This window comes from Protopterus annectens, chromosome 1.part2 (genome assembly GCF_019279795.1).
Source record: "Protopterus annectens isolate FY-2018-M chromosome 1.part2, PAN1.0, whole genome shotgun sequence".
Taxonomy (NCBI): Eukaryota; Metazoa; Chordata; order Ceratodontiformes; family Protopteridae; genus Protopterus; species Protopterus annectens.
The window spans coordinates 498,998,329-499,022,883 of record NC_056727.1 but is presented as its reverse complement, the minus strand read 5'-3'; the positions used below and the strand labels follow the sequence as shown (position 1 = coordinate 499,022,883).

The window sequence follows — 24,555 nt, the reverse complement described above, 5'->3', positions numbered from 1 at the left end:
TTTAGCATAATGATTTTTTTTTTTTTTTGAAATTATGATTTTTTTATTGTTTCCAACTTGATTAGTAGAACATTATCATACCCTCTGTGATGATATGCATAATTGTGTAGTTTTACACCCTGACTGTGCAACTTCAGATCTGCCTGAGGAAGGTGCATGAGGCTAGGAGAATGGATCTGTTTGCCTTCATTCAGGAGGGAAAGTGAATTGCATGCAGATGTCAGACAGTTACTTCCGAAGTGGATTGCCAACTGCATTGTTTTTGTCAAGAGTCAGTCAACCACTTGTTGCCAAATGCTCCAGTCAAAGCCCAGACCACCTGAAGTATATCTTCTTCCATTGTTTACTTTCTTCAAGAATGTTTCTTTTGCAGATATTTTTGTTGTGGCCACTTAGTCTTGGCACACACTTTCCCCAGACATTACTTTTTTTGACTGCAGCTTAGTTTTCCAGGATCTGATCTCTGCTTTAGGTCAGTCTGTTGGCTGCTTCCTCCTCCAATTCATCCCATCAAAGAATGGATGTTGGATGTAATAGATATGTTTTAACTGTATCAGATGGTGTCGTAGAGGTCCTTCCATCATGGGTAAGCTATACACTTCTTCGGTCTTCCTGTTGGAGTGGTCCTGTTTGCAGTTGCTGTTGGAGTTTTCTGCTTGTTGGATAAGTATGTGTTATTTGTTGGTTTGAAGCTGAGTGAACTGTTGATGTCCTTCTATTCGTATGCTGCAGTATCCATAACATGAGGGAGTCCGCCTCCGGAAGACTCGTACATCTGGCTGTTATACCAAAGTTAAACTGCTACTGCGAAGGTACGTGCGATGAGCCGCATCACACAGTGTACGTCAGGTATAAAGCGGACATCAGCACACACCTACCTTAGAACTTTTCTGCCGTCTGTTTGACTGCCAGCACCGATCATCACTAGCTTCAGAAAGTGGTGTTTGTGCTTCAGCTAAGTACCCCATAGGGTTTTTGTTGTTTTTACTCACTGCTGTGTTTATTTTTTGTGAGTTAATGTCAGTGTGGAAGGCAGATTCCACATAATGACACCCACAAGCTTTGTTTATTTTGCTTAAGCCCAGAACATGACAATACATCCTGTGACATCTGTAAAGCCTTTGTCCCCAAGACCCTTAGGAGCTGTCTCGCTTCCCTTAGGCTGTATTTGGAAAATCAGCATCTTAAAGGCAATGCACGGGATATGGACCCGATGTCGGCCACTTTGAAAGAGATGCAAGCCAAAAAGGCTCAGCCTGAACAATTGGCTGCTCCCTGTATTCCGGGTGTTCCTCCCGAGGTTGATGAATGCCTAGAAGCCATATGGGAAACTACGGAGTTTCCTTTGATGGATACCCGGGGGAAGCCGTTAAGGAGTCTGTTAGCACATCCCAGAGGGAATCGTAGGCATCTGACTTTGCCACTTGGGGGGGGAGGATATCCATGGCTCATCATCTCCGAAGGCCCACGTGGGGTTACCCAGATAGTAGTGCAGGAAGACATTCCCTCGGACGTCATAGAATGTTGTCCAACATCCGGACTGCCGACATTCCATCATATGTTGGAGGCTCCCAAAAAAAAGTAACAGAAGACAAAGCATATTTCTTCACCCCAGCCAACTTTGTTCTCTAATGTACCTCCTGACTGGAAGGCTTTTACTCAAGGCCTCTTTAATGCATTCAAGGCTTTGCGACATCCTCCATCTTCTGTCCAGGTCCCTCCTCCCCCCACTCCTGGGAAAAGGCCTGTACAAGAGGTTTCCTCAGAGAAAGAAGACTCGTTTGAGGATGAGTCTTTAGTGTATTCTTCACAACTGGCTTCTCTGGGTTATGCTTCCTCAGAGGAGGAGTCCAATGGCACAGATTCCCCTGGGGAGGACATTATATTTGGGGAGACTATTGTGCAGATGAAAGATTTTTTTTAAATGGGACTGCTGTCAAGTCTCTGATACCCAAAAAGGTATTATGACCTCTTGCAAGTGGAATCCCCAAATCCCTCTGCCATTCCCCGTGTACTTCCTGCGTTTTTGGACGTTTTTACTGCTGCCTCAAAATCTCCAGACTTCCATCCTCCAGCCCCTAAGTGCCCTGACAGGTTTTATAAAGTGTCCGAGGATGCAAAGTTTCTTTCCAGGGCCCCAAAGTTGCTGCCCTCCACTTCCTTACTCCCCTCTGATAAAGAGAGTAAAATTATGGAGAGGTTAGGCAAAAAAGTTTACACATCTGCCACTCTTGCTGTTAGAGCCATGGATTACCAAACCCATATGGCAAAGTACTGTCTGGCTCTCATGGCAAATGCTACCAAACTCATATCAGAAATTCCAGATATCCCTAATAAGGCTAAAATATCTAGCATTCTAATATCCTGTAGCCAGGTCACTAGGCACTCCATAAAGTGCAGTTATGATGCTGTGGAGGCCTCAGCTAGGGCAGCGGCATCAGGATCTGTCTTAAGGAGGTATTCTTGGCTTAGGTTGCAGCCCCTCCGAGATGACATTAAAGCCAAGCTTATGGATGCCTCTTTAGACAACAAGGCCTTCTTTGGCTGTGCAACTGCAGAGCTTTTCAAAGCGCTTCAGGAAAAGAGGAAAGAGTTGCAAGATCTTAAACACATTTTTGTTTTTTCTGTTTCCCACTTCCAGAGGAATTATACAGCTAGGACTTCCTTTGTTAAAAAGGTCTCTAAGTACCACACTCCCAGGGGGAAAAAGGAAACCAGAAAGCAGGCCCATGTGAGATCTTCCCCTTCCACTGCTTCCCAAAAACAGTTCTTTCAGGCAAAGCCTGGTAGCCTGTGATCATCAGGCCTTAGCAAGGCTACACATGAAGAAGTTTCAGTAGTTTCTGAGGACCGTTTGGAAGCAACACCTTCACCCTTTGGATTATGTAATTCTACTGTTACCTTGTTTAACAAGGGAGTTACAGTGGTGGATATCACCGGTTACAAAAAGATATAAATTGCCAGAAGTACTCCTGGGGCTGACGTTCTCTGTCGATCATTCCATTTGCTAGAAGTGTTAACTTCTGTTTGGTCAGCTAGATTCATAGTTGTCTCGACCTGGCCGGCATTGAGGCTAGAACTGAGGTTCATTTCTTGATTATGAACATCCCAGTTGCCCCAGTTTTGAGATGGAGGCAGAGGGGGATAAGCTGTTGTGCTCTCATATTCTCTTCTGTCCTGTTCCAGTTTTTTAAATGCATATTCCTTCCCTGGTCTGAATGAATATTGTTCTGTAAAGTGTATTCTTAAATTAAAATCCTTAGTAAGATGAAAAATGCATATATACATACATATACATGTACATATATGTTTTTCATGCAATTCTTTGCAACTTTTGTAGGAGTTCCATCATGAATATATTGGCCTGAATTAGATGTGAATTGTGTTTTTTAATTAACATAAAAATGGGAGAGCGTGTGATGTCATGATTCTTTGAACTATTTAAACCTTGGATGTCTTATTTTAAAAATGTCTGAAGAAGTTCCTTTATTGAATGTAAATGAATGCGCTCACAATAAACTTTTAGTGTGGATTTTGTATCGGAGTGGTGGAGTACTTCTGGCAATTTATATTTTCTTGGTTCGAATTTTCCTAGTTTGTTTTACAGGTTACAAAAAACCTGGGCCTTCCCCTCCAACCTTCCTCCCCAACCAGGATCTGTACACAAATCCGCCAGACATCAGCTGGGGTGCAGCTCTAAGAGAATTGGAGGGTGAGAGATGTTTGGACTCCACTCCAGTCAAAGGAGCATATCAACATTAAGGAAATGAGGGCTCTGATTTTTGCTCTAAAAATCTTCAAAGGCAAAATCCAACCAGGAGTGGTGACATGGCTCACAGACAACACCACAGTCCTCTGGTACATCAGCAACAAGGGAGGGCAAAACCCTACCTCCTTTACATATTGGTTCTGTATGCCTGGGAGATTGCTCTACTCAGTCAGGTTTCTCTGCAGGCTGTGTACATTCCATCAGTTCAGAATGTGAAGGCCGATGCATTAATCAGGTCCATGACCTACTCCCATGAATGGATGTTAAAAAGGGATGTGTTCCTTGACCTGGTCCATCGATGATATACTCCACAGGTGGATCTGTTTGCCTTCTCCATGAACAGACAACTTCACAAATACTGTTCCAGGGTCCCAAACCCTGGAACATGGAGGGTAGATGCTCATTTCTTTCCATGGAAGGGGAAGTTTGTGTATGCTCCCTCTGATCCAGAAAGTTCTGCTGAAAATTCAGAAAGAACAACCAGAAATCTTGCTGGTGACTCCCTTTTGGCTAAGACAACATTGGCTCCCCCTTCTTCATCAACTAGCAAAAAGGCAGTCACCACAAGTTACCCCACAGGATGGACCTTCTCACACAGAACAAGGGGACTCTAATACACCCTCAAATCTCTATCCTAAATCTAACTCTGTGAGTGATAGGGCTTTGATCCCCTTTAGACACTTTTACACTGAGGACGTGCTACAGGTTCTGTAGGAGGCCAGAAACCCACTACCAGAAAATCCTATCTATCCAAATGGAAAAGGTTTGCTGTCTGTTGTCTAAAAAACAAATTTCAACCACTATTGGTGGATCCACCAGTGGTCCTGTCTTACCTGTGTGAGCTGATGATAGGTGGCTTGTCATACTCTTCCATCAAGGCACATCTGTCTGCCATCTCAGCATACTTGCCCTTGACTCCTCCCTTGACATCCAATTTGGAAATGAAGCTTTTCCTGAAAGGAGTCCTACATATTAAACCACCATGGAAACCAATTCCTCCTCCTTGGGACCTCAACTTTGTGCTTGAAAAGCTTACTCTAGCTCCATTTGAACCAGCTAAGACCTCTTCCCTGCAACATTCTATTTGGAAAACTATTCACCTGGTGGCTGTTACTTCAGCCAGAAGGGTTTCTGAACCTGAAGCCCTCATAACCTACTCTCCTTTCACAGTCTTCCATCGGGACAGAGTACTCCTTCGTACCAATCCTTTGTTCATGCTTAAGTTGGTGAATGTGCTGTCACTGAATCAGGCAATCAGCCTTTCTAACTTTTTCCCTTCTCCACAACCGTCTAGTGAGAGGATCTTTCACACTTTAAATGTGCACAGACAGCTGAGATACTACCTGGCCAAAACCAATTCCATCCGTAAATCAGACAGGCTTTTTATTTCCTATCACCCAAGAGCCCTGGGACTCCCTGTTTCCAGCTGGATTTCTAAGGCCATTACCTTCTGTTACACTGCTAATGGGAAGGATCTTCCTTTTCTAGTCAAGGTACATTCTGCTAGGGCTGTGTCTTCTTCTGGGGCCTTCTGTAAAGGTTTGGATACAGCTTCCATTTTCGAGGCAGCTACATGGTCATCTGTTCATACCTTTACCAAAAACTGTAAGTTGGATATTGTTTCCAGGTCTAGAGCAGGGTTTACCAGGGTTATTTTGCATGGTTTTGTGGAAAGTGTCTCTGCTCCTCCTCCCAATCCCTCTTCTGCATGAACTTTGGCATTCTCCCTCATGTTATGGGTACTGCAGGATATGAATAGAAGGACATAGAATAGTTGTGTAAATTCTTACCATAACCATAGATGTCCTTCTCTTCTATATGCTGCAGTAGTCTCCCTCCCTGCCTTCACCCTTATACTTGCCTGACCTTCTGTATACTAACTCCTTCAGGCTGGTGCTTGGCAGCATTCAGTTCTGAGGTAGGTGCGTGCTGACGTCCACTTTATACCCGATGTCCATTTATGGCCGACGTACACTGTGTGATGCAGCTCGTCGCACATACCTTCACAGTAGCAGTTTAACTTTGGTGTAATGTCCGGACATATGAGTCAACCAGAGGCGGACTCCCTCATGTTGTGGATACTGCAGCATATAGAAGAGAAGGACATCTATGGTTATAGTAAGATTTTACACAGTTATTCTATCTGTGAGGATGTGTACATTTGTAGCTGATGCATTATGTCAAGATATCATCTGATTCCAATGAACATTCTTGAAAGCACAGTTTTGCTGGAAAAAAGATGCCAAATTCCAGTTCTTGAATAAATATTACCCAGCCAGGGACTCATCAAGGAAGGGACCTCTGATAGATAAAGTAATATAGTAAGAATATATCCCTTATTTTCTTGCTAAAGCAGCCTAACAGAACAGTGTGACTAAGCATAACTGTCCTTTTGAAAGCAAACTTTTTAGACCTGTATGCAAATTAGCTGCAGGTTCAGACTTTTGAACATTTGTTTCCTTTTCCACCTTCCCCAAGCTTGGAAGAGAAATGCAGTATTTCTTTCCCTGGATTCACTAGTATCTCTATGCCTTCCCTGTATGTCTTATAATCCAGAAGTTGTCACTCAAGGCAAAAGCAAACAAAGAAAGTTAATTTGATGACTCCCAGGTGATTCATTATCTTATTCCTATACTTATGTCTCTTTCCCTTCCCAGTACATTATTGCCATTGAACTCAGTATTGTGTGCTAGCCATAGGTCTCTCAACCTTTGTGAATGCAAGATATGCTGTTGATTTCTTACTGTGCTTCACTGTCTACTGAAGCCACTCATATCCTAAAGGAAGCTAAAAGGCCTTTGTCAAATTCTTACCTGGTTAAATGGAAAATAGTTCTTTTTGGGCAGATGACCAGTATATTGACTCCTGTTTCATGCCTAACCCCAATGTTATTGGACTGCTTGTACCGCCTAAATGTGATAGACTTGTCTATTTTTCGTTATAGGGTGCATGTTGCTTCAGCTTTGGCTTCTGACAACATTTTGCTTTCAGATTTCCACTCTCAGTTCATTTATTTATTAACTGGTACGGATAGCGGTGGTGAAATAATAATGATGAAATCTCAAATTACTATATTCATATGGAGTGTGGTACAGTCTGTACTGTAAACTGCTGATAAGATTTGTTTACCAAAGGTGCTATACTTCTTTGCATTTAATTTAATCCAGATTCTAATGCTCCACCGATTTGTAGGGTTTAACCTTTGCTGTAGTGACTTGGTATCAGATGCTGAGAGAATGACAACATCCAGCCTGCAGTCTTTGGCAAGTTTAGTTAACCATATGTCTGAGTTATTGGATCTGAGAAGATGCCAAGTGGAGTTGGGTCCCAGTACTGAGCCCAGAAGAATACCATTATTCACCTTTTTGCTTTCTGAAGTGGCATCTGATACTTTTAAGTATGTGGTGTCTGTCAGCCGGTTTGCTATCCATCTTACAACATAAGGGTCTGTACTTGTGCCTTTAAGCTTGTTTACAAATGTATCAACTTAAGTTTACGAAATTAAGAAGACATGCACTCCATTTGACAAAACCAGGTTGTAGCAGGTCTAGAGCAATAAGATTTTTTTTATGTCAGACGTTATGAAATCTGTTATATGTTCCATGGCTTTGCAAATTAGGCTTAGTAAGCTGGTGTAGTTCCTGGGATCTGAGGTTTTGTCCCTCTCTATGGAGTAGCATAATGATGGTCGTTTTCTGTATTTCAAGATCATACCCTGTGGCTATACTTAAGTTGAACACTTTTAGGAGGGGTTCAGAGATGGCATCTTTGGCAGTGTTGATTAAGCTAGCAAGTATATTGTTGGAGGTCATAGAGGTGTTTTTTTTTTTTAAATCAAACTTGTATTAAAATAAAACAGAAACTCCAAATAACCATAAAACAATTAATTAATGTACCAGTGCATCTTAATAAAGTACAATAATAATAAATTTTATGAGTGTTCAAGTCCAGACATAGTATCTAACTATTATTTACTTATATGTATTTCCTTTCCCGTTATGTACCTGTGTACCTCCTTAACAGTCTGTAAATTAAAGCCCATTTCCTAAGTAATAAATAGTGCCAAAATGGAGGAGCTGGAGCAAGTTGTATCCCTCAGTTCTTGCAAACATTTAATTAAATCCATACCGGTAGGTGAAGTGCTTTGCTTCCACTTTTTATTAATGCATTTATTCTATGCAAGACTAGTCAATTCTAAGGTAGCCCTTAAGATCCTCATATTGATCATCCCCAAAATATCCTACTAAGACATTGGTGTAAGTAATATTTGTTTACCTCAAATTATTTCAAGTGCAGCAGATGTGTTACTCTTAAATAAATCTAGTAATGAAGAACTACAAAACATATGCAGCCAGTCTGTAACTCTAAAGTGTTACATCTCCAACAGATAACAGGAACTGCTAAAAACATCCATACCAAATCAACTAGTGTATAAAGGAATTTGTAAAAGCATTGGCAACTGAAACTAGTTATACCTCCATGACTTGTTGCACACCTAGGGGCCTGCAGAAGCCAGGTTCACTTCTCTCTGTTCATTTGTATGTCCAAGTCCCTGCACTAGTGCAACTTATTTTGTCCATGCTTCTGATCAGGTCATCATCAACCAGTTCATAAAACTCACTCACCAGTCCCATTAGCACAGCATCCGCTTTCCTCCATCCTAACAAACAAAAAAAAAAACAAATGGGCATAATCAGGCAATGAGTCATTGTAAATTTTCTGTTGCAGGGAATAGCATCCTAATAGAAAGGGGTTAGCGATGTAATCAAACCATGAATAACCATAAAGCTATCCCGTGGTGTAACTACACCATTCTCCATGAAATGTTCCCAATATTGCAAGTTCTCTGCTTCACCAAAGTGGCATTTCACCTGTATATTATAGACCTCAGCCATCCTAAGGGTAATATTTCTTCTATCCATGCAGTAGTCTTTGTGGTTTGAAATGCCAATTGTAACGCTGAGAGAGAGCTACACAAGTCAGACTGAAGCTAGCCCTGTGTTCATGTAAATGCACAACAGATAGCTGCTTAAGAAAATTATTTCATCCTTTGGACTTATAAATCATTATGCCCTTCAACAGGGGAACATAGCATTTCATTATTCCCAGGGCTATATTAACCTGGATGTTCTAATGTACCGATGCCAGTGCGGGAGACCTAGACCCCCCAGAATCCCCTGGAAGTCAGAGTATCTCCACTCTAACTCATTATGAAGTGTTGGCTAATGTAAAGTCTAAAGACATCTTATTCAGCTTCTTCATTAATTGTTGATCCACACACCTAGGTAACTCTCTAATGTATACAAACCCAGAGATAAAATAAACCATGTTTAGAGGCTGTGTGCACTTTGTATTGTCTAAACATGATGAGGCCCATTTCTGAATTAAATCCTTAACTTTCTGTAAATTAACTGATTTTGTTAATTCCTTAGACCCTCTCAAAGGAGTCAGTAAAGTGGATTTCTAGCTATTTTATCCAATTTGGGCCCTTAAGTCTTGGAAGAAAATGTGCCAAAGTTGGGAGAAGGGGAAATTTATTATAATCAACTCAGTCTTGAATGTGTTAATCTTATACCCCAACTTCTTCTTCTTTCAGCTGCTCCTCTTAGGGGTCACCACAGCAGATCATCTGTTTCCATTTCTTCCTGTCTTTTGCATCTTGCTCTGTCACACCAACCACCTGCATGTCCTCTCTCACCACATCCATAAACCTTATCTTAGGCCTTTGTCTTTTCCTGTTAGTGGCAGCTTCATCCTTGGCATCTTTTTCTCAATATACTCTGCATCCCTCCTCAGCACATGTCCAAACCAACGTAGTCTTGCCTCTCTGGCTTTGTCTCCTAACTTTCTAACCTGGGCTGACCCTCTAATATACTTATTCCTAATCCTGTCCACCCTCATCACACCCAATGCAAATCTTAGCATTTTTAACTCTGCCACGTCCGGCTCTGACTCCTGCCTTTTTATAATGCCACTGTCTCCAACCCATATAATATAGCTGGTCTCACTACCCTCTTGTAGACCTTCCCTTTCACGCTTACTGGTACTCGTCTGTCACAAATCACTCCTGACACTCTTCTCCACCCACTCCATCCTGCCTGCACTCTCTTCTTCACCTTTCTTCCACACTCACCATTACTCTGAACTGTTGATCCCAAGTATTTAAACTCATCCACCTTCACCACCTCTACTCCCTGCATCCTCACCATTCCTCTATCCACCTTCTAATTCACACACACATATTCTGTCTTAGTCCTTCTGACCTTCATTCTTCTTTTCTCTAGAGCATATCTCCACCACCTGTTCCCTACTCTCACTACAGATCACAATGTCATCTGCAAACATCATAGTCCACGGGGACTCCTGTCTGATCTCATCTGTCAGCCTGTCCATCACCATTAAAAATAAGAAATCTAATCTTATACCCCAGCTGTTCCCCAAATTCTTGTAAATTTTTAAATAGCAACTGAAGTTCCCTAGCTGGGTCTGTTAAATACAGTAACAAATCTTCAGCATGTAAAGAAACCTTTCCATGTGTATTAATAACTTGTGGAACTTCTTCCCTAGTTATTTCAGCCATAAATTCCTTCATAGAGGTATTGTTTTTAATTTCACTGTGTGCAGCTATGCAATATCCCATAATAATCTTGGGGAGGAAGGGACACAGGAATTTGTGGAACTTCTATGAGTTTCTGGTGTGAATTTGGAACTAAAATTGTATTCAAGTATATTAGTAATACTGTTAGGGTTATAATTATTATACTGTTGTGAATTTACTCAGAGCATTACTGTGTTATTTCTTAATCGTCTGCTGTAGTTAAGGATTTATGACTAGTTGTAGCTTCCGATGCTGACTTTAGTTTGCATTCCGCTTTCATCTTTTTAGTGGCAGCTTTCAGAGTTTTCCTAATCTTTTTTTAAACACTTTTATTAAGTTATCACTTGTGACATAGGCAGACTTACATTTATATAAAATTAATTAAACCATATTAACAAGTTCACATTTGCAAACATTATCCATCATATATGTTCTATAAAAAAAATAAATGTTACATAAATTGTACATTTCCTGCCTTCTCATAAACCTCATTCCTCCTCCAAATCATATTTCTGCATGTATTGTTTCCACAATTTTCAATTTTTTTCTATGTAATTTATTCCTATCTTTTTCTAAAGATCCCACTTCCTGTTCTTTAATCTCTGTTACAATAGCCACTACTTCAAGTATGGTTAGTTTTGACTTTTGATTTCCATTTTCTAGTAACTGCTTTTTGACTGCCACCAGGATTAAACTTAACAAGGGCTTACTATGTCTAGACAGTTCAGATCCTGTATCCCAGCTCATAAAGAAGTCATTTCCTTAGTTATACTCATGCTCATCAAGTATTCCTGACAACCTGTAGGTAATTTTTAAAGTCTGCCAACTCCTTACACTCCGAAAACATTTGTGCCCAAGTACCTCTTTCGTCCACATTACACTTCTAGTATTTACCTTCTGCCTGAGGAAATAATCTTTGGAGTCTGTTTGGGGTGTAAAAGTACCTATGTAAACACTTCTAGGCAAAAAAAATATATATCCTGAATCTTCTAGACTTTATTGCATATTTGGGAGCCCGTACATATGTCCTCACATTGTTTTTTTTGTAAAAGACTTTTGCTAATCTTTTTGATAGAGTTTTTAATCTGGTTAGAATTTGATTTTAATTAGCTTTTTTCTTCTGTTATAGAGATTATGAATACTGGTATTCAATTAAGGTGGCTTATATTTACATTCCCCAGTATGTTTGGGTTTGAATAGGTTGATCTGTCTCTGATTTGTTTCAAGAGTGAAAGTTTGCTTGCCTGTGTTCATCTTGATACTGAGTATCTGTCTCATTATATTGCGTTTTGCTGCAAGTAAACAGTGGACTGTACTGACAGAGATTTCCTTATGCTGCCTCCCCTTCTTGAAACTACTGCTTTTAACAAGCATGTTTCACCATGGGATTTGCATAAGATTAAAAATTGTACTGATGTAGACATGTTTACCAAAAATGGCTTTAAGCCTAGTCCAAGGACAATATAAACTGTAGGAAATCATTGTCTTTCCTGTCTGTGATTTAGTTGAGTCTTCTCTGAAGAAGTATACACTTGTGTGAGGCTAATTTCTACAACATTAGATCTGTGAGGGAGAGGCTTTTGAGGCATATCTCTCAACTTTACAGATTTTCGCAGAATGTCCAAATTTTTGCCTCATATTTTTGTTCTGTTTTTCATAAGTTTGTGGTTTTCTGGCAAATCATTAAATATTAAAGTTAGAAAATACTGACCGACATTTGAGTTTCCAACGTGATATACTTCAGAAAATTCATGTTAATGCAAAACCAGTTATTCTGTCAACTTTGTGTTTGTAAGAGTAATATTTAAAAAATGTCCGTATTTTTGGGCCTTTGTCCCACTTTTCTTTATAGCTTTGTCCAGATTCCTGAGAGGTATGTTTTGACATACCAGTAAGAATTTGAATTTAATACAAGGATACACTGAATATAAATACTGTAATATGTTAGCTGTTGCTTGCATATTATTAGTGTGTGCTTGCAGTTTAGCTTGTAAGAGAACTGTAGATGGCACTTTGCTTGTGTTGCATTTGTATGGAGCTTGAGTTAACTGAAGCTGGTTGAGCTTCACTGTTAGGTGTTAGCCATACAGAGGACATTTGTCAGCTAATAAAAACTGGTTAAACATCTCAGGTTAGGGAGCAAAAGCTCAAATGTTATGAGTAGTACTGCAAACTGTCTATACGATCTGCTCTTGCACTGAATATGAATACCCTTACAAAAGTGCTCTCTCTCCTTTAATTTATTCTGAAATCTGAGTGTATGTATTTGCATTTTGAGGATTTTTTTTATTCCTTGTCCGTTTGATCCATTTGATGCTGTGTGAATTTCACCTAGTTATCTTCTGGGCAACAGTTAAATGAAAAATGTTTAGGAGGTTTAACAAACGTTCAAAATTGTCATCCCTGAGGGGAAACCTGCAGTCATATTTAGTGGTGAAAGGTTGTAGTACAATGTTTCCTTTTCCTGTTCTGTTTAATCACTGCTGATTGCTACTGTTAATTTAATGACAGATTTCTATTCTTATTGAGATTAAATGAATGTCTGACATACTGTATAATGAGTAGCTATAGGACAGAACAGCTTGAGTTTTTGCTAATAGTTTTAGTATTCAAACTTTTACCATTTAGATCAAATTGAAATATTTTGACTACTTGCAGACACCACATAATAAGAGTTCCAACCCTCAAACATTTCTGCTGAAAGTATACTTTCATACAAAATGTTATAAAGCACTGAAATCGTTTTTATGTAAATATAATTGTTTTGGTTTATTTTAGAAGCCAAGTGGAATTCATCTGAACCCTGTGAAACAACTTTTTGGTATTCAGTAAATGACCTTTCTAATGACGAGTTAGCAAATCGTGTCAAGCATTTTGTATCTCAAAGGTGAGGACAGATTCAAAGACCTTTATGTAGCTGTTCTAATGGCATGCTATTCTAATTTTGTTCATAATATATTATTTGCAAATGATTTTGATGTTGCACTGTTAGTTTCCTAATTTCTGAGATGTATTGTCATGCTTCTGCTTTTCGTGACCAGCATAAACTGTTGAAAGTGTCCAGTTCAAGTGTATTATTTTACACTAGTTAGTTCTTTGTAATAATGTAATCAATCAGTATCAGAAATGTTTTTGGTTGTAATCTAAATTATACTGTTTTCTTGGTCTTGTGTTGACACTTTTTTTTTTGTGGTAAAATTGTTTACAGTTAAAATTTGCTGTGAGTGCGTTTTTAGGACTTCTCTCAGGCTTCCTATGAAATATAAGCACTTGTAATGACAAGTGCCAACAAGCCGGAAAAAAAAGACCATAAACCTAAGAAATGAATGAATCTTGAAGATTGCTTTTCTCTTTTAAAATTCTTTTTAACAGGGGCAAGCCCCCCAAACTTATATATATCAACTCCAAGATTGCCATACCGTGGAGAAAAAGGAATATTCCAAAACATGGATATCTCGGAGTTAGTGTAAGTCTGGGTTTTTTTGTGCATTCATTCTCTCAGGTTTTGGGAATTACTCTGGTGAGTCCCGACATTTCAGATGGTTACCCTTCTCTCATGCAATCCATCCACGCTTTTTCTGGATGCAGTTGTTTCCTCTTGCCTTCTTTGTGTTTCTCCCAAATCATCTTCACCAGATTGTCTTTTGCTTTTCTGTACATGTGCCTGGACTGCCATAATCCGTTCTCTTTGACCTTCCCTGCAATTTGAGCTACTATGGGTTCTGCTCTAATCATCATTATCATCAACCCCCTTTTTCCCATTTTCAACATGGGGTCAGGGTGTGGTGTTAACTGTCGCCATCTCTCTCAGTTCAGTGCCACGCTCCTGCCTGACTATCACAGATCTTCTCTCACACTATCCATCTGCCTCTTTGCTAGACACTCTTGTTCCCTTTTACCTTCTTCCTGTTTGTCCGAATTCTTTTTCACCAGATTGTCTTCTGCGTTTCTTCACATGTGCCCGAACCGCTGTAATCTGTTCTCTTTGATCTTTCTGAAATTGGAAACTTCTTTGGCTTATGCTGTTATGTCCTCATTTTTTCATCTGTCCCATGGTGTGCATCCTACCACCTGTATCAGGCACTTCATTTCCCTCGCCTCTAGCTTCCTAATCTGCTTGCCTTTAGTGCCCAGTTTTTTGTACCATACAGCAGTACTGGTTGCACCACTGTTTTGTATACCTTACTTTTCAGCTTCTTTGGCATTCTTCTATCATACATTACACCTGACACTTTATGCCAGTTGGCTGCATCCCCTCCGATTCTAGCTTTGATCTCTTCATTCAGACTTCTGTTCTCCTCAACCACCCCTCTCAGATATTTGAAGCTGTTAACCTGTTCAGCTATCTTCCCTTCTGTCTCAGTTCTCAGCTTCTTCTGCTTACCCCTGTTTGCTGCCATTATCACCATCTTAACTGTACATTGTTTCATCCTACGGCCTTCAGTTTTGCATTCTATTCCCCTATCCTTTGCTGAAGCTGTTCTTCAGTCTGCTTGTAATGACACATCGTTTGCATACAGCACCTTTGTTGATCTGTCCCCTCCGACTTCTTTACTAATGTAATCCGTCACTAGTATGAACAGCAGTGGGCTCAGAGGTGAATCCTGATGCACACTCATTCCCACTGGGAAACCTTCTTTGAGACCAAACATTGTTCGTACTTGAATCATTGGATCTTTGTAATAGCATGTACTAATTCTACCAATGTTTCTGGGACTTCGAACCACAGCAGGACTGCCCAAATCAGCTTTCTTGAGACCTGGTGTTCTCAGCTAGCTTCTTCTCAACTGTCTGTCTCACTGCAAACGTTGGGTCAGTTGTGCTTTATCCTGATCTGAATCCAAACTGCTCATCTCCCATCTTACTTTCTACTACTCTGTGCATCTGTTTATCAATCATCTTTTCCAGAACTTTCATGCAGTACGACAGGAGTCTGATACCTCTGTACTGTCCACAGTTGTGGATGTTGCCTTTGTTCTTGTACAGTGGCACAAGTATGCATATTCTCCAGTCATGTGGGATGTGCCTCTTTCTCCACACTGCTATGAGTACCCTTGGAAGCCATTTCTCCCCATCTCACCCAGCATCTTTATTATATCTGCTGTAATCTCATCTGAGCCTGGTACTTTCCCTGATTTCATTTTCCTTAGTGCTGTTCTTACTTCTTCTAGGGTGGGCTTCTCTTCTTCACTCACTGTAGGCTGTGTCTGAGACAGTACAGCTTCTGTGGGGCTTTCCTCATTCAGAAGCTGCTGTAAGTACTCCTTCCAGCTGCCGTTGATTTCCTGTGGACTGGTGAGCATGCTATTGCTGGCATCCCTTATGAAGGGTGTCTTAACTATCTTCTTTATCTTTCTGTCATGCCTTGCAACCTGATATAGATTTTTTGTGCCACCTCCTGAGTCACTTTCCAGAAGGTGGTAGAGGGCCTCCAATGCCTTATTCTTTGCTATTGCAACTCATTTCTTAGCTTGTTTGTTAGCCAACTAGTATTCCTTCCTAGCCTGGTCTGTCTTTATGATCTCCCACTTTTTCCTGCACTCCTTCTTTCTTTTGATGATTTCCTGGACTTTTGCATTCCACCACCAGGTTTCCTTATGTAGCTTATTTCCATACTTGGCTCGGCCATATATCTGTTCTGTAGTCCTCACCCATGCTGTTTTGAGGTACTGCCATTCCTCTTCAACTCCACCTTTTTCCTCCTCATCTTGGGGTGCTAGACCCCTGACTAATTATTTGAGCTGTTGCACTTTCTCCCCAATCAGCTTCTTCATTTATTTGTCTTTCCTGGAGTATGCACCCAGCTACCTATTTCAGGCACTTTATCTCAATGATCTTTAACTTTCTCAAATGTTCTGCCCTTATTTCCTAGGTTTCTGCACCATACATTGCTACTGGCTATGCACCACTGTTTTGTACACCTTACTTTTCAGCTTCTTTGGAATTATTTTCTAGAGTGAATATAAAAAGTGTACACACCCTTGGTAAAATGCCAGTTTTTTGTGATATAAAAAAATGAGAACACAATAAATCATTTCAAAACTTTTCCCAACTTTAATATGACCTATAGCTTGTACAGTTAAGTTGAAAAACAAATAAATCCGTTAGGGGAAAAACCTGTTTGCATAAGTGCGCACACCCTTAAACTAATACTTTGTTGAAGCACCTTTTGATTTAATTACAGCATTCAGTCTTCTTGGGTAGGAGTCTATCAGCATGGCACATCTTGACTTGGCAATATTTGCCCCCACTTCCTTGAAAAAGCACTCCAAATCTGTCAGATTGCGATGGCATCTCTTGTGCACAGCCCTCTTAAGGTCACCTCACAGATTTTCTATTGGATTTAGGTTTGGGCTCTGCTTGGGCAATTCCAAAACTTTAATTTTCTTCTGGTGAAGCCATTCTTTTGGTGATTTGGGGTCATTGTTGTGTTGAAATGTGAAATTCCTCTTCATCTTTCTAGCAGACACCTGAAGGTTTTGGGCCAAAAGTGACTGGTATTTGGAACTGTTCATAATTCCTTCCACCTTGACTAAAGCCCCAATTCCAGCTGAAGAAAAGCAACAGCAAAGCATGATAGTGCCACCACCATGCTTCACAGTGGGGATGGTGTTCTTTTGGTGATGCAAAGTGTTTTTGTGCCAAATGTACCTTTTGGAATTGTGACCAAAACGTTCAACCTTGGTCTCATCAGACCATAACACATTTTCTCACATGCTTTTGGGTGACTTGATGTATTGTTTTGTAAATTTTAGCCAGGCCTGGATGTTTTTCAGTGTAAGAAAAGGCTTCCATTTTGCAACCCTACCCTATAGACCAGACACATGGACAATGTGGGAGATTGTTATCACATGTAGTACACAACCAGTACTTGCCAGAAGTTCCTGCAGCTTCTTCAGTGTTGCTGTAGGTCTCTTGCCAGCCTCAATGACCAGTTTTCGTCTTGCCTTTTCATCAATTTTGGGGGGATGTCCAGTTCTTTCTAATGTCACTGTTGTCCCATATTTTCTCCACTTGTTGATAACTGTCTTCACTGTGTTTCATGGTATATCCAATGCTGTGGAAATTTTTTTTGTACCCTTCTCAGACTGATACCTTTCAACAATGAGATCCCTTTGATGCTTTGTAAGCTGTTTGTGAATATGGTTGCCACCTCTCTAGTTTTTTTTCCTGGAGTGTCTGGAAATCAATAGGACACTCCGGTTCTCGCTCTGCGACTCCGGAAAGAGAGAGAGCATGAGAGAGAGCATCCACCTCCGTCAGGCTGCGTCAGCATGTCTTCTTCTGACGAAAAAAAAAAATGACACTGCCGTCTTGGTGGTTAATTGGCTGCTTGCTGCATGGGAAGGAATATCAGCAAGCAGCCAATCAACACGTATACTAGCTAGTATATGCTCAGAGAAAGCCCGCGAAAATTAAGATATAAAAAGCAGTGCTTTGAGCAATACTGTCTGTTGCCTGCCAAGCCCTTTCGAAAGTTGAAGAAGGAGAAGGAAGACGAAAGAAATGAGGTTTCCAAAACTTTCCTTGCTTGCTGAGCCTGTGACCGTCTGCTGCATCATACAGCTAGCTGCTGTGCTAGTGCCAGAAGGACTGAGATTTCTTTACTGATCGCTGGTGGTCTACTTGTGCCCTTGCCTGCTGCTCTTGAAGGTTGCTGCTGGAGGGATTCGAGGAAGGGAAAGTCAAGAGCGGGACTCGGGAGACAGAGTAGACCCACTTGCTTCTGGGATTCATTCAAGAGCTGTGCTGTTGTATCCGTACTTTTGCTGCTGCCCTGCTGTTGGTGACACTGAGCCCTTTTTTTGCCCTCCCTGCTGCTTGTTTGCTCTGCCTCTGCATGGACTAGTTAGTTTGTGTTGTACCCTGTTCCTGAGATTGTCTTAGGAGCCCTGCTGCTTTTCTGGAGGTAAATAGAATTTAATGTTTATTTGAAAGATTTTTCAAAGGTTTAGTGGAATGAGATACTGCTAGCACAGCTATTAGTGAATTTTGTAAATATTAAATTTATATTAATTCATTAGCTGTGCTGGCACTATCTCATTCATTAATAGTGATAAATGATTTGTATATGATGCTTGGGTTATAATTGTATCTTAATATAGCAAGGGTTGGTTTGGCTGTTTACTGCAAAGTTATTTTAATGATTGTTTATTTTTCTTATGGGTGCACTTTGATGTTACAGTGAATATGTACTGACTGATTTGTATAAGATTCTTGCATCTGTAGAACTGTCATTTCTCTAGTTTGTCTTAACTGATATGTTTACCTTGATCTGTGTTTTCTAGGGTATACCGTCTATACCAAGGCTTAGTTTAGCTGCTTTTACTGCAATGTTTTAAATCTTCCATGTGGTTTTGTACTTTGTTACAGTGAGTATATAATGACTACATGACTTATTGTATAAGATGCTTTGACTGTAGAACTGCCATTTCTAGTCTGTCATCACCATGTTTACCTTGATCTGTTTTTCATTCTAGGGTGTACTGTCTTGGGTATATAGTAAGGCTTAATGTAGCTGTTTTTACATTGTTTTTCTTTGAGAATGTCAATGTTATCTCTGGCACTATCTCATTCATTAATAGTGATAACAAATGATTTGTATACGATGCTTGGGTTATAACTATCTATATACAGCAAGGGTTGGTTTGGCTGTTTACTGCAAAGCTATTTTAATGATTTTTTATTTTTCATGTGGGTGCACTTTGATGTTACAGTGAGTATATGCTGACTGATCTGTATAAGATTCTTGCATCTATAGAACTGTCATTTCTCTAGTTTGTCTTAACTGCTATGTTTACCTTGATCTGTGTTTTCTAAGGTATACCGTCTATACCAAGGCTTAGTTTGGCTGTTTTTACTGCAGTGTTTTAAATCTTTCATGTGGTTTTGTACTTTGATGTTACAGTGAGTATGTAATGACTACATGACTTGTTGTATAAGATGCTTTGACTGTAGAACTGCCATTTCTAGTCTGTCATCACCATGTTTACCTTGATCTATGTTTTTCATTCTAGGGTGTACTGTCTTGGGTATATAGTAAGGCTTAATGTAGCTGTTTTTACTTTGTTTTTCTTTGAGACTGTCAATATTTTATGTGGTTTTGAACTTGTCACAGTGAATATATACTAAATATTTTCTTTTATTAAATATGTTTAAACCTTTCATTGTGGTGTAGAGATTTAAGTTTCGAGACTACTTGCATATTTATTTAGGGACACCGTGGGCCACTCTTCCTCGCCGTTCGGTCAAACGGTAAGATTGGGCACTTTTTTTGTTGGGGTCTTAACATGACTGATAAGGAGTAGGTGGCAATAATTATCTTTATAGTCTGGGGAAAAGGGGACATAGTTACTAAACCTGTGCCAGCCTTTCCCGTGTGTTTGTAAATCAGACGGAAATTTACAGTACAGTAAACTGTCATGTAACACCTAAGACTAACGTTTCTGTGTCTCTAGCACAGCCTAGTGTAGGTTTCTTGCCTAGGTTGAAAGGTATTGTTTAGAACAAAACAGATTTTGCCTCACTGTTCTCATACGGCGTGGATGTCTACCAAATGATAGAGGTTTTAAGTTGCTAAATATTTTTGTTAGGCTGCTAAAAAACTGCATGGCCTGTTCTAGGATTACAGTATTTTAAAGTCTGATTGTTGAGCCGTCTCTACGCAAGTTATTACTGTTGCAGCCAGAGGGTATTATGATTGCTGAGCTACATAATTCGTCTTTATCGTGTCTGCTTCTGCCTTTCATTGCTTGACCTTCACTGTTAATTTTTCATGTGGAGTGTCACTTTTTCACGTTTTTGTCCGTGTACCAACTTGGTATTGCAATGGTGTGAAAGTCTGGAGAGTCACATGTGAATGTGATCAACTCTGGCTACTGACTGACACAGGCCCCAGAAGGCACTGGTGTTGGTCAAGTATGATTTTTGTATTAATAGCTGTTTCGGTTTATTGTAGTGTTGTTGAGCAAGGATCCTGCACGAATCATGTTTGGGAAAAGGTTAATGGATCAAGAGGTTGAAAGCCTGTCTCCAAAGAAGTTTTTCTGCAGTTATAATAAGGTGTGGGAGCAAAGCTACTTATGAGTGCGACCTGTTCCAAATGCAGATGCCATGGCAAAGTCCACATCCTGTGGAACAGGTTTCACTGTACAATGGGATGGGGAAAAGGCAATGAAAAGCCATCAGAAGTCAGACAAACATCAGCAAAGCCTTCAACTTCAGAGGCAGAACCTTGTAATGACAAAGTTTATTCAGCCACATAATGCAACCAGTGAAGCTTCCAAACTGACTGCAGCTGAAGAGACAGCAGTCTACCATGGAGTGAAACATGGTCACTCATATGTATCCATGGACTGTGGAGGTAAGCTGGCACTGACAGTTTTCCCTGATTCTAATTTGGCTTCAAAATTCAGCTGTGGGAAGACAAAATCTGAGAGTATTGTCATGCATGTACTTGCACCTCATTCAGAGGAGCCCCTTCTGCAGGAACTTGGCAATTCCTATTTCTTAGTGGGATCAGATGCATCCAATAAAGGGAACAGAAAAATGTTCCCTTTGGTTATTCAGTACTTCACTCACACCCATGTCACACAATAGAAACTTCTGGATTTCTACGAGGATCATAATGAAAGTGCTGAATGTATCTTTAAAATAATAAAGGACATCCTTGTGCAGAAAGGACTCCAAGTACAAAACATTGCTAGCTATGCTGCAGACAATGCCTCTGTTAATTATGGAAAGCACAGATCTGTTTTTAAAAATTTGAAATCTGGGGTGCCTCGCATCATTGCAGCAAACTGTTTATGCCATGTTATACACAACTGTGCCAAGCATGCAAGCAAGTCCCTTCCAAAGTTTGATGTGGAGACTCTGGTTTTGAAAATATATAGTGAGTTTTTAACATCTGCTAAAAAATGGCACTGTTGAAAGACTTCTATTCTTTTCTAGACCAGGACTTTAAGGAAATCATGCAGCATGTTGTAACAAGGTGGCTGTCTTTATTCCCAGCTGTTGCGAGGCTGGTCGAATGCTGGCCTGCTATTAAAAGTTATTTTATTAGTCAAGGGCCTGAGGACCGTCACCCCTTTATCTGGAAATTTGTGGAGACTGATGAGGATGGCATCAGTGGGGATATCTTGGAGGCAGATTGCTACATACATTTCATGCACTACATCCTGCAGGTATTCCACAAGTCTACAGCAAAGCTGGAAAGTAACACTCTCTCTGCTTCTGAGTTGTACACAGTGACAAAAAGTCTTAAAGATGAGTTGCAGACAAGGCTAGATGACAAATTCTTTGGTGCTAAAGTTTCATCTGCCTTACAGCACTTTACTCCAGCTGTTGCACAGCAGGTCTCTAGGAACGTCTCTGATTTTTACAGTAAAGCAATTTGTAACCTACAGAAGTGGTTTGACTATGATAATAGCCCCTTTAAAGCTATGCAGGTCCTCAGCCTCCAACATCCTGTAATTTGGCCAGAACTGCGTACAGTTGCAGACCTCTTCAAATTGGACGTGGACATTGAAGCACTTTACTCAGACTACTGCATTTTAACTGCTGCATTGCCAGCCCTGTTACAGATGACAGAGGCATCTGTAAGTGATCGCTGGATGACTTTTTTTTAGTAAAGCTCCAGACTGCAAGCCACTTTACAGACTGGTGCAGATTGCCCTTTCAATCCCCCCCAGCAATAGCTTTGTGGAAAGGGTTTTTTCACTTATGGGGAATGCGTGGACTGATACAAGAAATAGAATGCTTGTGTCTCTTGTGAAGGCAGAGTTGCAGGTCAAGCTAAAATTTGACATGAGTTGTTCACAATTTTATTCATTTGTGAAAAATAACCAGCCATTACTTGAGGCTGCTAGATCAAATGCCAAATATAGCTTTAAGTATAAGCAATGATTTCTGGCAAAATTATGAAGACACTTTATACAATTGCTTTTCTTCAAGTGCTGGCATTTTTGTACTGTTGTGTGTAGTGAACCCTTAATGTACTGCTTTGAATGAATTACTGTTTGTACTGTTGTGTGTAGTGAACCCTTTATGTACTGCTTTGAATGAATTATTGTTTTTATATCTAAGTAATTCCATTTTAGTACTACCTACATGTGATATTAGACTTGTGTGAAGGGTTAGTTTTCCCATGCTTGCGATGTACTGTTGTATGTAGTAAACCCTTGAATGAAGTATTTCTAAATAAAGTTTTTAAATTTACTTATGACTCGTTGCATATTTTTCTGTTTAGTGGTAACTATGTGATATTCGACTTGTGCTGAAGGTTGCTAGAGCAAAGGGGTGTGCCTGTTACAGGAGTGGGTGTGGCTTGATTATGTATGGGGCATAGCTTATTTCTCAAGAAATGGCACAATAGAAAGGTGGCAACCCTATTTGTGAACCATTAAAAAGCACGAACACCGGAACCGTACCAGCCACAATGAGTTTAATGCTCCAAAATATTCCAAAATGCTCCAAAAATGCAGACAATGTTCAACACACGAACAACTAAGCGCTTTCGCCAAGGTAAAAAAACATAGACATCCTCAGAGTTGTTCGTAACAATTACATTCTCCATTTTAAATGCACAATGAAATGATCTACAGCCAATAACAATTAAGTAATTAGAACTTAAAAACCCACTGAAATTACACAACCAGATTGTTTTGAAACCCAAAGGTTGACATTAAACTTGAACCTTTTTCATACAATCATTATAAAAAATGCACAAGTATAAATGATAGTAAATACTTATTAAAATACACCAGTATTATTTCCTGGCCATAATTTAACTATTTTAACATAACTAGATATAAAATTGATTACTAAACCACTTTGTTATGTTTGATTTTTAAGAATGGCTTTATTGAAATAAAATCATTCAAACCTGGGGGGGCAGTAGCGTTGGTCCGTAATTGCCACATTGACTCACGGGCTTCCAATACTGATTCCCAATCACCCCCCACACACACACACATTATCAGCCATTCTATTAATAATAAAAAATAAAAAAATATTAAAATTAACACACTTGCTAGAATCACAATACAGGGCATTGTGGGAATCTTTATTTTTGATCGCTCTTACATATTCACCAATCCTGTCCCGTAATCGACGGGAAGTCTTTCCAATATAAAAACCAGGACAGGAAAGACAAGTAGCCACATACACCCACCCACCTGGTATTACAATTACACTTCTCTGGACATTTTACAGAGATGCCAAAACCACTAATACTGACATAAGGCCCATTATTTATATACTTACAATTCTTACAACTTTCACATTTAGACATATATGAAAATTTTTTATTATTGTCCATCTGTTTCTCCAGTATATTTTTTATATTTTTACCCCTGCTGTATGTTATTTGAGGTTTCGCTCCAACTACTGAAGCGGTATCCTCTTCCAGAAATACATTCCAACCTCTTTTTAATATGTTAATTGATTCTGGCGACCTTTCACTGAATTCCAAAACCATGACATTTGAGTTAAAATTTTCATTTTTTCTAAACTGGAAGTCTTCCCCAGCTAGTAAAATGGGTACAAAACTAGTTCTTCTCTTGTTAACCACCTCCTTCTTTAGTTTAATTAATAACATAAGGGGATAACCCCTTTCTAAAAACATTCCTATCAAATTGTACATGTCATTCCTAAAAGCTACTTCCCCACTCGTCAACCTTGACACGCTCACCATCTGACTTTTGACCACACAACGTTTCTGAAAAGATGGGTGGTTACTGGTGAAGTGCAATAAAGTATTAGAATAGGATTCTTTCCTGAAAATTGAACTTTCCAAGATACCATCTTCCACAACAAATTTGATATCCAAATAATTGATACATTTGTTGTCCCACTTGAACGTGAACCTTAGGAAATCTGTTGTTCCATTAAGATATTCAACAAAATCATTAGCTTCCTCCATATCCCCCTTCCACAAAATCAATATGTTATCCAGAAATCTGTTGTAACATAATATTTGGGCAGTGTACTTGGAACCAAATATAAATGTTTTCTCTTAGTCATGTAAGACAAGATTGGCAAAGATGGGAGCACATTTGGCCCCCATCGCCACTCCTGCAACCTGATGGAATAACTCTCCCTCAAACATGAGGAAGTTGTTCTTTAATACCATCTCCATAAATTCCACCACAACCTCCACTGTACCTTCTTCCATGTCAGAAAGATTTCG

At 39.8% G+C, this 24,555-nt stretch overlaps 1 protein-coding gene across 2 annotated transcripts in view; it reads left to right on the top strand.

Annotated features, from left to right (window-relative positions):
• Positions 1-24,555, top strand: part of LOC122789777 (consortin-like) — a 1,146,861-nt gene that overhangs the window by 788,437 nt on the left and 333,869 nt on the right. For both annotated transcript variants that reach the window (XM_044057227.1, XM_044057220.1), the window contains one exon: positions 13,146-13,254. In XM_044057227.1, coding sequence (XP_043913162.1) covers positions 13,146-13,254 — 109 coding nt within the window. The remainder of the gene's footprint in view (positions 1-13,145; positions 13,255-24,555) is intronic.